Source organism: Lolium perenne, chromosome 3, assembly GCF_019359855.2.
Source record: "Lolium perenne isolate Kyuss_39 chromosome 3, Kyuss_2.0, whole genome shotgun sequence".
NCBI lineage: Eukaryota > Viridiplantae > Streptophyta > Magnoliopsida > Poales > Poaceae > Lolium > Lolium perenne.
The window spans coordinates 110,076,706-110,091,134 of record NC_067246.2 but is presented as its reverse complement, the minus strand read 5'-3'; the positions used below and the strand labels follow the sequence as shown (position 1 = coordinate 110,091,134).

The 14,429-nt window shown below is 48.2% G+C and overlaps 1 protein-coding gene across 1 annotated transcript; it reads right to left on the bottom strand.

The window, feature by feature from the left end:
• Window positions 1-9,718: 9,718 nt before the first annotated feature.
• On the bottom strand, window positions 9,719-12,732 carry LOC127342148 (vacuolar-processing enzyme beta-isozyme 1-like). Its single transcript, XM_051368091.2, has 8 exons — window positions 12,571-12,732; window positions 12,198-12,354; window positions 11,954-12,039; window positions 11,647-11,846; window positions 10,984-11,032; window positions 10,716-10,919; window positions 10,268-10,474; window positions 9,719-10,157 (listed from the first exon to the last, which is right to left on the bottom strand). The coding sequence occupies exons 1-8, from the start codon at window positions 12,664-12,666 to the stop codon at window positions 9,975-9,977; spliced, it is 1,182 nt and encodes a 393-aa protein (XP_051224051.1). The 5' UTR covers window positions 12,667-12,732; the 3' UTR covers window positions 9,719-9,974.
• Between the last annotated feature and the right edge of the window lie 1,697 nt (window positions 12,733-14,429).

Sequence of the window (14,429 nt, the reverse complement as noted above, 5' to 3'; positions counted from 1 at the left end):
TTTTGATTCATGATTCACTTGGTCTAGAGTAGCATATGAGTACCCAGCTTAGTCTAGAACAAGCAATGCTAAGTTAGCACCCCTCATGGTTAGTGCTATTGCTAACAAATAAAACTTGACTACTCTAGATGGGAACTTGGTGAAGTGAAGTTGTTTTTGAATGATTTTTGAAAGGTGATATGACTAAGAGAAGATGGTGATTTTTGATATAAAACTGATATTGGTTTGGATGCGATACTTTTCCAAATTTCAAGTACCCTCACAATACCTGATTATGGGTAGGGCTTAACTGGAAGTTTGTGTGTCTTAGTATGGGTTCCCTCTGAACAAGCATCATAGGGGTTATGCCGAGGCTGCCTCCGTTGTTGAGAAATGATGTGAATTGAGGTGAATTGTACGGCCAAGCCCTGTGCAGTTCCCAGGTTGACAGTTGATCTTCACTGGGAGGCCAACTCATGGGGAGAGGTGCCTATACTAGGATATATAAGTGAAAGGTTAAGGTTGATGATCCGCGTACTGAGTTACGATGATTCGGGGTTATCCCCGACGGATGTAATCAAATGTTGTGGCACAAGTGTGCAACCTCTGCAGAGTGTAAACCTATTCGAATAGCCGTGTCCACGGTTACGGACGGTTGGAAAGGCCATACAGTTTCCGGTATCAAAATTTCTTGAAAAGGGGTTGAATGGTGAATGGTGACTTGACTTGAATCACAACAGAGTTGTGGGAATGACACTAATGTTCCCACTTGAGTTAGTTAGCAAAGGTTGAGTCTTTTACTAAACTGCTTATGAACTAAAATTGGCTTTATGCAAATCAAACTAGAGCTTAGCACCCTTACTAGAACTGAATAGCACTTACACGAGTATTAGTTTGCGAGTACTCAACGTACTCACGGCTTTATCCCTGGCTATTCAAATGGCCAGAGTATGAAGACGAGCAGAACTATCAAGGTGAAGACCAGCAGGACGCCTACGACAACTAGGAGTCTTCCAACGTCAAGCGTTGGCCTGTGGACTAGAGAGTCCTTGTATCTTACGCTTCCGCTATGAACTTATGTTTGTTCGTTGATCCATAGATCAACTATTCGTGTAATATGGATGATGTGATTCCACTTGTAAGACTTTATGGTTTGTAATGAATGATGACTATGATACTTAACTATTATGCCTCGCAACAACAACATTCCTGGGATTGCGATGTATGACATAATAGGCATCTGGACTTAAAAATCCGGGTGTTGACACCCCTCTCGCAACGCGTTGAGCCTCGCTGCGCCACCACGACGCCACCAGACACGCGTGGAACCGAGACCCTGGACCGCCGCCGCCGGAGACGATGACAAGATCCCGTAGACGCCGCCGCCCGACATGGAAGCAATGTGTCGCCCACAGACGCCGCCCGACCGTGCCGTCACTACCTATAGCTTCGCCTGGATGAGGAGAACGTCACTGCATCGTTGCCTAGCCCAACAGCTCGCCGGAATCGCCGCGCCATGGTCGACCTCAACCCTGCCCCGCAGCACCTTCTCACCTCTATAAATACCGCGTTCCCTGGACGAAGCTGAGCACACCATCTCATTCCCCATCCTCCACTGCCTCTCCTCAACCCATTAGCTACCCCGATCGTCGCCGGAGCAAGGCCAATCGGAAGATCGGAGCCGCGGAAGCCCTGGAGCAGTCGCCGTCGACTGGAGCCTCCTCGAGCGACGCCACTGCTACAGGCTGCTTCCTCACCGTCGACAACTAACTCGCGCACACTGCCAACCCTTGCTGGAGCCTCGGTGAGCCCTCCGACCCCCTAGGCTCGCCGGAGAAGCCACGGCATCTCGTCGGAGATGACGATGCACGTGAGCCGTCCGATGCTCATCTAATCCTACGCCCCACGTTAAAACATACCGTTTCGGGTTTTATGACTCGCTGACGAGTGGACCCCATGCTGTCATCAAGCCCACGCGTCTGTGGAACGTGGTGGGCTGGGCGTGGGCCGTTTTAATCCAATTCGGCCCAGCTTCGTTTCCCGCCGGCCCTTTAATTCAAATCATGTCTAATTAAATTCAAATCAAATTCAATACTGGATCCAACTTTGAAAATCCATAGAATCTGTTTGGCTTGGCCAAATTTAACAAATTTTATATTGTTGGAAAGCTACTAAAAAGATCTACAACATGCCACTGGTCTCACTTCAAGATTTTTTGTAGAATTAATCAGATAAAAAGATGAAGGCAGGGACTTTTCCCTATTCAAATAATTATTAAAAATCAACCAAAATAGATATTAAGTTAATTCCAACTCCAATAGCTCACATTTGACTTACACTAAATGTTTCTGCAAGAAAATGGTGTGGTCACTTTGCATGATCATGCCCTAGTTTAATTAATGGACAATATGGCTAGTTTATCTAAGTGATATTGTCCAAAACTATTATGCAAATCATATGAAGTATTCTACTTCCTTTAAATCTTGTCCCAAATAGATTCATGTGATGTTTGGACCCCTGGCCAAACTCTCTTACATGAATTACTTGGAGATTTAAATCATTTGTAGCATTATTAAATGGTATGAGGTGGTCTACCTCATTTAAATCACTTTCTCAAAGGATGATAATGAATGTTTGACTTAGGTCAATATAAGTTCATGTATGATTGTTGAGAAATTAAATCTTAAGAAGATTTCAATGAGAGGAAATTATTTCTCAAGAACCCTATGGAAACTATCATTTACATATTAAATAAAAGGAAATTATTTCTCCTCAAGCAACACAACCAATGCACCATAATTAGATTAATTGTGTGCTTAGAATAATTTGTGTGAATATATGTGATGTATGGAATAGCCATTGAATTAGTTGAGTGATTATACTCGTATTTAAATTTAGACGCTAGCACCGGAGAATACCCGGAGGAAGAAGGTTGCTACCAAGAGGAGGAGGAGGAGGAGAACTTTGAGAACTACCAAGGCAAGCTAATATTCTTGCAAAGTGCAAAGCCCTTTGGGGCAAGGCACCATAGTCTTACCTTTTCTTACCATAAGCCTATCCCAAGTTTCTACATTACAAGTTTTACTTGTTGTTTTCCAAGAGTTACTTTTATAGTTAACTTTGGTCAAAGTAAAGAAGTGTACTAGAGTAGTAAAGTTAGTCTCGATCAAGCAAAGCAAGATAGCACCCCTCATGATTTAGAGCTAGTGCTAATGATTAAAACTTGACTACTCTAGATGGGAACAATGTGACTTGAACTGAATTTTGAAACCTTGGAATGATGAAGCATTTCATTGAATGATTTTTGAAGGTGAATATGACAAAGAGAAGATGGTGATTTTTGATAAAATTGATATTGGTTTGAATGCGATACCTTTCCAATATTGAGTACCCCCACAATACCTGATTATGGGTAGGGCTTAACTGGAAGTTTATGCATCTTAGTATGGGTTCCCTCTGAACACACATCATAGGGGTTATGCTTGAGGCTGCCTCCGTTGTTGAGAAATGATGTGAATTGAGGTGAATTGTACGGCCAAGCCCTGTGCAGTTCCTAGGTTGACAGTTGGTCTTCACTGGGAGGCCAAGCTCATGGGGAGAGGTGCTCATACTAGGATTTGTAAGTGAAAGGTTATGGTTGATGATCCGCGTACTGTGTTACGATGATTCGGGGTAATCCCGACGGATGAAATCAAATGTTGTGGCACAAGTGTGCAACCTCTGCAGAGTGTCAATCTATTCGAATAGCCGCGTCCACGGTTACGGACGGTTGGAAAGGCCATACAGTTTCCGATGTCAAATTCTTGAAAATGATGTTGAACTGAAATGGGTGAAATGAATGGTGAAGTGGTGAATTGAATTGAAATCACCACTTGAATGGTGGGAATGACACTAATATTCCCACTTGAGTTAGTTAGCACATTAATAAGCTTTTCTCAAATACTTGTGAACTAAAATTGGCTTTATGCAAATAAACTAGAGCTTAGCAAACCTTACTAAAATTGTCTAGCACTTACATTTAGTATTAGTTTGCGAGTACTTGAAGTACTCACAGCTTTGTCCCTGGCTATTCAAATGGCCAGAGTATGAAGATGAACAAGGAGATGACCAGCAGGACGCCTACGACAACTAGGAGTTTTCCGACGTCAAGTGTTGGCCTGCGGACTAGAGAGTCCTTGTATCTTACGCTTCCGCTATGAACTTGTGTTTGTTCGTTGATCAATAGATCAACTATTCATGTAATATGGATCATGTGATTCCAATTTGTAAGACATTATGGTTTGTAATGAATGATGACTGTGATACTGAACTATTATGCCTCGCAACAACAATATTCCTGGGATTGCGATGTATGACATAATAGGCATCCGGACTTAAAAATCCGGGTGTTGACACCGACTCAGGGCGCACCTCAAACACGCTTACCTGGACCTAGCTTCGCTTGAGCGCACTATGGCAAGGCAGCGGGCCAAGATCGCGTGGCTGAAAGAGGGGGACGCCAACACGGCCTTCTTCCATCAACACGCGGCGTACCGTCGCCAGAAAAACGTGATCCACAGCCTGCAGGTGGGAGCGCGGTCATTTCTGACCAGGCAGCCATGGCTGAAGCTGCTTTCACGCACTTTGAGGGCCTTCTCGGCACCTCAGTGGTTAGACAACATTCGCTAGACTTGGACTTCTTGGATACTACTTTGAGGACCTCTCAGAGTTGGAGGCGGTGTTCACGGAGGACGAGATCTGGGAGGTGATTCGGCGACTGCCGGTGGGCAAGGCGCCGGGGGCCGACGGGTTCACGGCTGAGTTCCTTCAGAAGTGTTGGGGAGTGGTTAAGGGTGAATTCATGTCAGCCTTCGACAAGCTGTTCACGTTATGCGGGCGCGGGTTTCAAGGCCTAAACCAGGCCTTGTTGACCCTACTGCCTAAGCGCCCGGATGCGGCTGCGCTCGGCGACTACCGCCCGATCAGCCTGATCCATATCTTTGCAAAGCTGGTTGCGAAGGCGCTCGCCACTCGTCTAGCCCCTCGGATGGAGTCGCTGGTGGATCGTAACCAATGCGCGTTCATTCGCAAGCGTTGTATCCACGACAATTTCATGTTGGTCCAGCAGACAGTTAGATTCTTACACAGGGAGAAGGAGCCGCGGGTGATGCTCAAGTTGGACATTGCCCGCGCCTTCGACTCCGTTTCTTGGGGTTTCCTTTTGGAGATCCTCCGCAAGTTAGGGTTTGGGCCAAGGTTCCGCGAACTGGTGTCCATCCTCCTATCCACTGCGAGCACCAGGGTGATGCTCAACGGCGAGTCGGGCCCCCCGATTTGGCATCGACGGGGCCTGAGACAGGGAGACCCCCTATCGCCAGCGTTGTTTGTTCTGATGATGAACACCCTTAACAGGTTGTTGGCTAAAGCGATCGAGCTTGGGGTGCTGCGACGCTTAGCACGGCGGTACTTAGCGACGTCGGTGTCGCTCTATGCGGATGATGTGTTGATTTTCTGCCACGCTGATGAGACGGAACTACCCGCTGTGCGTGGTATCCTAGAGCTCTTTGGCCATGCATCAGGGCTGCGCACAAACTTCGCCAAGTGCTCTGTTTCCCCCATCGCCTGTTCGGAGGCTGAGGCCGCGGGCGCTGCTGAACTCATGGAGTGCCAGCTAGCGCCATTCCTGGTGAGATACCTCGGCATCCCGCTGTCTATTAGGAGGCTGACGGCTGCAGCATTCCAGTCCCTTATAGACCATCTAGCCGACAAGCTACCTACCTGGAGGGCATCAATGATGCCTCGGGCAGGACGCTTGGCGCTAATCCGCTTGGTTCTCGCAGCGATACCGTTGCACCAGCTGATGGTGCTGAGTCTTGATAAGAAAGCACTCAAGCAGGTCGACAAAATCTTGAGAGGATTCCTATGGGCTGGTAGGGCTGACGCCAATGGCGGTCATTGCCACGTCAACTGGGCGAGGGTGTGTAGGCCGCTGCGGCTTGGGGGCTGGGAATCCCAGATCTCGCACGCACGGCCATCAGCCTCAGGGTGCGTTGGATCTGGAGGATGCACACCGACCCCCTGCGACCTTGGCGCGGGATGGACCTGCATTTCTCGAAGACGGAGCTGGATGTCTTTGCGGCCTCTACCTACATGGTAGTCGGCAACGGGGAATCCGCCCTCTTCTGGGAGGATAGATGGCTGGATGGCAGGACCATCAAGGAGATGGCGCCGGAGGTATACGCTTTGGTTCCAAAGCGCCGGCGGAAGGCGCGCACGGTCCGTGAAGCGCTGGTTGATCGCACCTAGATTCCCGATATAGTAGGTGCACCGAGCGCCCTGGCACTATGGCAGTAAGTCCAGCTGTGGGGTAGACTCAGAGACATTCAACTATCGGGGGACCCAGACAGGTGGGTTTGGCGGTGGACGACGGATGGACAGTACTCGGCTGGATCCTGCTATGACACCCTTTTTCAGGGGGCGATCATCTCAGGGTCTTGGAAGCTCAACTGGAAATCCTGGGCACCACCTAGGGTGAAGTTCTTCATCTGGTTGGCCTGCCTCAATAGGTGCTGGACGGGTGAGAGACTGGCACGGCGGGGGCTGCCGCATGCGCCGAGATGCCCGTTATGTGATCAGTCCACCGAAACCATGAGCCACCTGCTTACTGGATGTCCCTTCTCTAGGACGGTGTGGTTTGAGGTCCTGTCGTGGATCCGATCCACCTCAGGCCCTCCCACGGCTGAGGGCGACTTCGCGGAGTGGTGGTCGCTGATGGTGCGGACCGCCCCTCGCCAGCTGCGCTAGGGCACTTCGTCGGTTATCATGCTCATGGCATGGTGGATTTGGAAACACCGGAACGCGGCGGTCTTCAACAACGCACGGCCTTCGGTGACATCCTTGTTCAACGACATCACTGCCGACGCGCGGATTTGGGCGGACGCGGGAGCCCGGGGTGTGCGCCAGTTACTCCCCTAGTCTAGGTTTTTCCTTTTTCTTGGGTCGAGTTGTACGGCGTGGTGTATCCGTCCTCGGACTTGTACATAAACTCTTCTTTATCTATCAATGCATCGAAATGCAAGGCTTTTGCGTTTTCACGAAAAATTCATGATTGTTGTTTAGTGTCTCAAAGGAGTTTCAAAAAAATTCTTGTATGATTCTTATCGCTTCTCCTTATTTGTTTCTTGTGAAGGTTTGGTAGAGGCAGTTGGAAGGATATTTTTCTCCACAATCCTGATGACGAGGGAGGAGCCTGAACTTTTCTTGTTCCAATCGCCCTCAACCCTCCGCCCCCAACCCTAACCCTCCGCCCCCAACCCTCCGCCGCCGCCGCCGGTAGCGCCGCCGGGGCAAAGTCCCTCGGGGCGTGGCGGCGGCGGGGGCCCTTCCTCGTCGCCGCGTGGAGATCGGCGGCCGAATCCCCACCTCCTCGATGCTTGGCGGAGGTCGCGCGTGGGATGGGCGACGGCGGCGGCGGCCCTCCTCCCGTCGGTTGTCCCCTGGCGGACCGGTCGGCGCGGGTGGGATGGGCGGCGCTGCGGTCTCCCTCTTCTCGTCAGCTTCCCGCAGCACTCTGGCAGGGGTTGGTGGTGGGCGGCGGCCAGACCCTCGGTCTGCGCCATGCCATCCATCCCCGCCTCTCGTTGGTGCGTGGAGGCGATCTCGAGCATCTTCCGCGACACGAGGGCGCCCGGGGCAGCAGCCTTGGGTTTGACGGAGGAGGTGGCCTCTTCTTCGCCAGAGAGGGTTGGCCTGCGGTTGGTGGTGGTGGATTTTTGATTTATCATCGCCATCCGGCGGTGAGATGGAGGTGCATGGAAGCCGGCGATGGTGTCGCCGGTGGAGGGTTGGGTTGGCCAGCCCGGGATGGTCACCGACGTGGGGGTCCGGCTTCAATAAAGGCGGCGGTCCTAGGGCCTCTCTTGCGTGAAGAGGAGGAACTACCGGAGGCCTGGACTCGTGATCTGGCTGGAGGGTTGAGTTCCGGAAGGCTCCGTCGGCGAATGTAACAGTGCTTTGCCTGGAGTTTGCTGGATCGGTGGTATTCGGTCGTGCGCACCCATGCGTTTATTCCGACCGTTTGGTTCTGGAGGGAGCGGCGCGAAGCTCTCTTTCTGTGTTGACATCAAGTGACTATGGATCCATGATGAAAGTCGGAAGAAGAGAATTTCATGAAGGCCGGAGGGGAGGACTAGCTAAGGGAGGTTCAAGTCTCCGCGCTGTTGAGGGGCTTGCTTGGTGTCCGGGCTTCACAGCAGCGGCATGAAAGTGGGGGCGACAACACATGTGAAGTGCAGAGTCCTACCTTTCAGGGTGAAAACCCAAGGTCTGGCCTTAACTCGTGTGCCTGGCAGTGACCTTGGTGGAGGCATTGTTTTGAGAGTGGGGACTATCTTCAGAGTGAAAACCTAAGATCTTTGATCGGGCGACAACGGTATTGGAGCACTGTTCCCTTCTTGGAGGCGTCGTTTTTTGGAGAGTCTGCAATTCAGGTGTTGTCATGGTGGTGGATGTATTGTTGTTGTTAGGTCCATGATACTGTGGCGGGACTTTTGTTTCTTAGTTTTCTTTTCCTTTTTTTGGATGTGTGCATCCGTAGTGCCATTAGGGTGGTGCGTTGTTGCAGAGGCTGGGTGTAATTGGTATCTCTCGATATTAATATATTCCCTTTATCGAAAAAAAGGTAACGGAGAAACATACCGGAGTTAAGTGCGGCTGAATTACATTAGGATTTAGGGTACATCAGGTTAGTTTCCTGTGGTCAAGTTGCAGGCTTTTGCACCACTGTAGCTGGGATCCGTTTTGGTATTGTCACCTACAAACGGCTGACTACCTTGAGCATCTCTTATCTGTCTACCTAGCTGCTGTTATTGATTAGAGTCCTCCCTGTAGTAATTTAGGGGTTCCTCCGGCATTTTCAGGCATCCAGGAATGTCTTTGTCTTTGTGGAAGCCATATTACACATGAGGGATGTTCTGGCATAACCTAATTGCTACAACTGAAGTGCTCTGGAAGTCATTGAATTGTGTATGTGCATCAGTCTTTTACATCTTACAAATTGGCCACATATTTTACAAGCTTGCCCCCCCTCTGTAGGCAGGCGGTAGTTTTTTGCAGTCTTTGAGGAATTTGTTAGCCCTTGGTTGGTTCTGGCTGTGATGTGATGCTATGGATTTCTCTAGTCCTTGGGTTTGGCTGTGATGTGACGTTGTGTGCAGTACTTTATCGACCAGCAACAACGTTTGTGGGGTGCTTGAGACTGAGTTTTCAGGTGATTGTTTCAGTGGCTGGAGATGAGGCATGTCGTTTATATGTGCCAAATTTGATAACCTGTGGTGGTAAGATTAAAATTGATGTGCCTTTTGTGTTACAGGAAATAATTTGGACTTGTTCTGGCCTCGGAAATCTTTTGGCTGTTGCGGGATCTTCATATAAGGTGGCTTATATGCTTTTATATGTGGCGAGATGGCTGTTGTCTAGCACTGCCACTGCCTCAGAATACCCATTTAGCTTATTTTTGGTGTTGATGGATGTTTTCTGTGCTTATCAGGGCTGGACATTCCCATTGATATGGTGAGCCATTCGTGCCTTTCCCATGATGGCCCCAACAAGGTTGTAACTTGTAAGCATGCATGTGTTGGGGCAAATATTTTGCCTCCGTTCAAGAAAAAGAAAGAAAAATAGGTTACGACCAAGCCAACATTTTCTTGGTAGGGCTGCCTTTAGGAGGATCACTACTACTGTGGGTCATCATCTTTTTGCACTAAGATGGCTCACCATATCAGAGGGCACTGCCCTGCAACAATATTCATAGACTTGTGTCATAATCATTGCCTTTCAATTGATTGCAGTCAAACTCAGTTTACACAGGCATGACCATAAACTACGTACTGATTATAACCAACACACACAAGAGAATCAATGTTCTGTGGTTTCTCGTATAACTGATATGTATGTACACCTACGAGGTGTAACATCTGGAGCAATAGTTGTTGCTCCCGTATACTGCAGCGAGCGGATCAGGCGCTGTACCCAAGAACCAGTGGGCTCCACTTCGCCGAGTTGTAACCTCCGCAGGCGCCGATGCTTGCTTCCTTCATTTCGGCCTCGGAGACACCGTTGTTGCATAGGTTTGCGAACGCCCTCGTGTGTTTCATGCCGTACTGAGTAAGTGATCCGCAGTGGGACTCGAAAACGCGCACCTGACAAATGGGCATCAGTACGGAGTTCCAACCTGAAAGAACGTGGATGTACAAGCAACAGAAGAAACTCTCTGGGATTTAAAATAGAAACTACAGCACTTTACACTTACCATCCTCTTCAAACAGTCCCAGTCGTCGACTACTGGTTGGCCAGAGCTTCTAGGAGCTTCAAGTATTGAAGGTCCCTTTTCAAATCCAAAGACAAGCTTCCCGATGAAATCGATACTGCTGTCAAGATGCACCCTGTGTGCCACGGTTTCTTTGATCTCCTTGAGAACCCTCAGCTTATCTTCCGATCCCCCATTTAGCTGCTCATACTAAAAGCAAGAGGATACATTACCAGACAAATTTGGCAAAACAGAACACATGGCAGAGCAAAAAAAAAATGCATGAAAAAATGTAACACAGAAACATGCATTGTTTAGAGAAGGAAGGCCTGGTTCTACATGTAGCAACCACAGAAGTTGAGGCCCAAGGTGATTAGCTATAACCAGTAACAGAGAATATTCATGAAATAACTGGGTTAACTGAGACTGAAGAATACAACTGGAGTTTTACCTTCTTCCACATGAAAATAATATCCGCATCCCTTTGATTGACTGCACCTTCCAGGCCGGGCAAAGGCACCCTGTTTGTGTTGTTGACATTTGCAGGATCAAAACCTTGATAAAGGAAAAGCTTGTCATCCTTGAATGTCTTGTCACCATACTCCATGACATGAGAACCAGTTATGTAATCTGAGCTTGCGGTTCTGTTTTTAACCTGCCCAAGAAAGCAGTGAATTGATGCCACTAACCAGAATGAAGAAAGTGTACTCGAGACTTACCACCTCGTACTGATCCTTGATTGTTTCCTTCTTTAGATTGTGAGTTTCACTGCAGAGTAGGATCAAATGTTTCAGAACAGCAACCATCATGGTTATAGAACAGAAGAACATTGATGGATACTTCGAAAATCCTATCTACCCACTCCTCACCTTTTTATATTTGCACATATGTGTTACTACCATTTGCGACTGCGGCGTCTCATGATTTATTTTATGTGTTAGTCAGGTTGCCAATGACCGTACTAAGTAGTAGCACGCACTCATGTTGTGCCTTCTAGCCTTCTAGGTGATAATACTTCCTTAACCACAAACAAATATGAAATCATGTCTTGTATAGCGTGATGAATTAGGAATTAACTTTGAATAGGGTCTGAAAATGACGTTGTGTATACGAATTTTCAGTACACATACAAGATCTGAGCAAGATAAAATATAGCGGGTTAACAATGGCAAAACAGTTTCAACATCAACGGCCCAAACATAACCATTACCAAACATTGCTAATGTTAATCATGCAAGTAAATCACATTCCAGACCATACTAAAAACTCAAATATATAAGCCATATAGGCATACTTGTGACAAACATAGGGTTTATGAGATAACTGAAAACAATCTGGTGCAGACTATAGAGCATAATGTATTTGAGACGATGCTTAATTACCTGTTTTCCATCCAAGACACACTGTAGAGGTCACCTAAACAGGTAACGTATTCGTGAGGAGGTGATGGATTCAGCCCAGGGCAGTAAGTTCCCCAACTACTTTCAACTGCGTTTGATGCTGTTGTAACATAAATATTAAGATCCTGAGGCATTATACCCTCAAACATACTGCCACTTTCACAAGCTTCAACATATATAACCTGCCAAGGTTATAATTTTAATTACGTATAAGACTCCAATTAAGAGTACGGTTTCATACTCTTTAAAAGATATACTATTTTCCTAGGGAAAATAAAAGGCAGTATACCATTTTTGAATAGCTCTTGGAAGCATGCTTTTCTCGTAACACCTTAATGAAGTCGCCAGCATAAAGCCATGGCAAGTTTGGCATACCTACAAAAACTTGCTAAGGTTAGCTAAGTTTGACAAGTAAATCAGCTAATTAATACACCCTCCGTCATAAACATAAGACGTTTTAGGAGTTCAGATCATCTTATATTTAGGAAAAGAGGTACTAGTAGTAACATTTTATGTGGGATGGAGTTATGCACCAAGAGAACCAGGAGACCCATGATCCGTGTAATAGATGAAGATGTGATCATTCGGTTTGCTGTTTATTACTTTCCTACTCCCTCCAGTAACCGCGGTTTTGTTGCCCAAGAGGACCGCGAAGAAGTTTTTAGTAGTGACCTGGTCACCGGTGTAGTCCTGCAATGCATGTTAGGATTGGTCAGACGTCTAGTAGGAATACAACACCATGAATTCTGGAGTACATCGAATAAAACAACACAAAGCTACCAGCCATTCTCCGACTAAAAAGTAGTACAGTACTACAATCTATGTTAAGGTGTGGGATTAGAATTAGGTGCACACTCTTGTTTGAAACTAGAATTCAATGGAAAACGGCCAGATATGTAGTAATACCTTGGGAACACCAGCGTAAACATCTGTGCCGTTAGGATGGTTGATGATGACTCCAGGCCTTGGGTTGAGAGGGTTATTGGCGATGTCGTCGTACATAAACACCACGATGTTCTCCTCCTTGAGTCCTCCCCTTTTCAGAATCTGGTAGGCGTGGCACACATCGGCCTGCAGTCGTGCATCAAGAACACCACAACGAATTGAGCAAGCACCCATGCATACAGTTGTTCAGTGATCGAATTTTGAGCATGCACATGCCATCGATCGAGTTTTCATATATATACAGAGTGGGCAGCATTGAGTTGTTATGAATTAAATTTCTTTTCCAGTTAACTGTGTTGCACTACGTACATTATTATGTCATTAGACAGAGCGGCTCCGCATTCCCCTCCGCGGCAGCGGCAGCGGCCACCGCCAGGAGCGAGAGGAGTCCACACACCCACCAGCGAGCCATCGCGCGCCGCCAGCCCTCGGGAACAAGTACTGTTGTGCTAGCTACAGAGATCGGGGAAGAATTGGAGAAATTAAGCAGAGAGCTAGCCAAGTGTGATGGTGCCGGTGGTGGACGACTGGAGCCGCATTTTATAGCGGCAGCGGCCGGCGTGCTCCACGGCGCGCGAGGCCTCGCAGACGCGTAATCGGATTTGCGTTGTTGCGTGGCTGAAACTCCAAATCATGGCTTGCGAATGCACGCCTAAACTTGCTAAAAGAAAGTGCCGCGGTTCCTAGCTACCGGATTTCGGCCGTGGCCACGTCGCACTCGGCGCCGGCGGTGGCGGTTGGCGTCGTGAATTAGCCGACGACATGGCTCCGTAGTTTCCGCAGCCTCCCAGGCCCAGCTCTATCGCCACAGAAGAGGAAACCAGACGAAACTGACGCAAACTCGGTGCGCGGAGAGAAAGGAGTACTGAGGCTCCAAAACTAGAGCATGCAGAGTAGTGTGCCTTCCCACGCTATTATCTATTTATCTCCTCTCAGCCTCTCGAACAAACCAACATTTTTACGTAGTAGCACAACATAATTAGCCGACTTTGGCCGCTGAGCTGGTGGTGGAAGCCAACCGTCTTTGTTTGTAGAGAAAACATAGAATGTTCCACGATTTTGGAGGAACAACTTGACGTACGCACTTGTGTGCGGCATTGGAAACGTACGTGAAGACTTGAGAGGAACAATGTACTCCATCCACAATGAACACGATCTAGTCACGCCTGACGGCGACGCATGATGTGAACCGTCTTTGTTTGCAGAGAAAACATAGAACGTTCCACACGATTTTGGAGGAACGACGTACGCGTGTGCGGCATTGGAAACGTGAAGACTTGAGAGCATCTCCAGCCGTCTCCCCGACGAGACCCCCAAGACGTCTTTATTTCATCCGGATGGACGAAAATGACCAGTCGCGCCTTCGGTTCCTCGTTTTCTCCCGGATTTGGGCTTTCATCCATCCGGAGAGCTCATGTCATCCCCGGCCCCCGAGGAGTACTTGGGGACTCCGAACGAAACGAAATCGCGGGAATCGTCTGGTGGCTCAAACTTGTCGGCGACAGAGGCCGATCTTCGTCCTCCTCGCATCGTCTTCCCGAGATACGGCGCGCGTATGATTTGGGGGAAGTTTTTAATTTAATAGATAGAAGAAATTTGTAGGTGAGCACAAATTACATATAAATACTTCGGAAAAACATAAAGAAGACATATAAAAACTTTGAAAAAAAAAACTACTTCTTCCATGATGGACCCGCGTCATCGTCCTCACGCTGGCGATTCCGGCTCGTCACCTCCTCCGAAGAGGCGGTGTCGGTCGACGCGTCGGAGGAACTCCTGTCCTCCTCATCGTCGAAGGTGCACGCCGGCTGCGCCTTCCC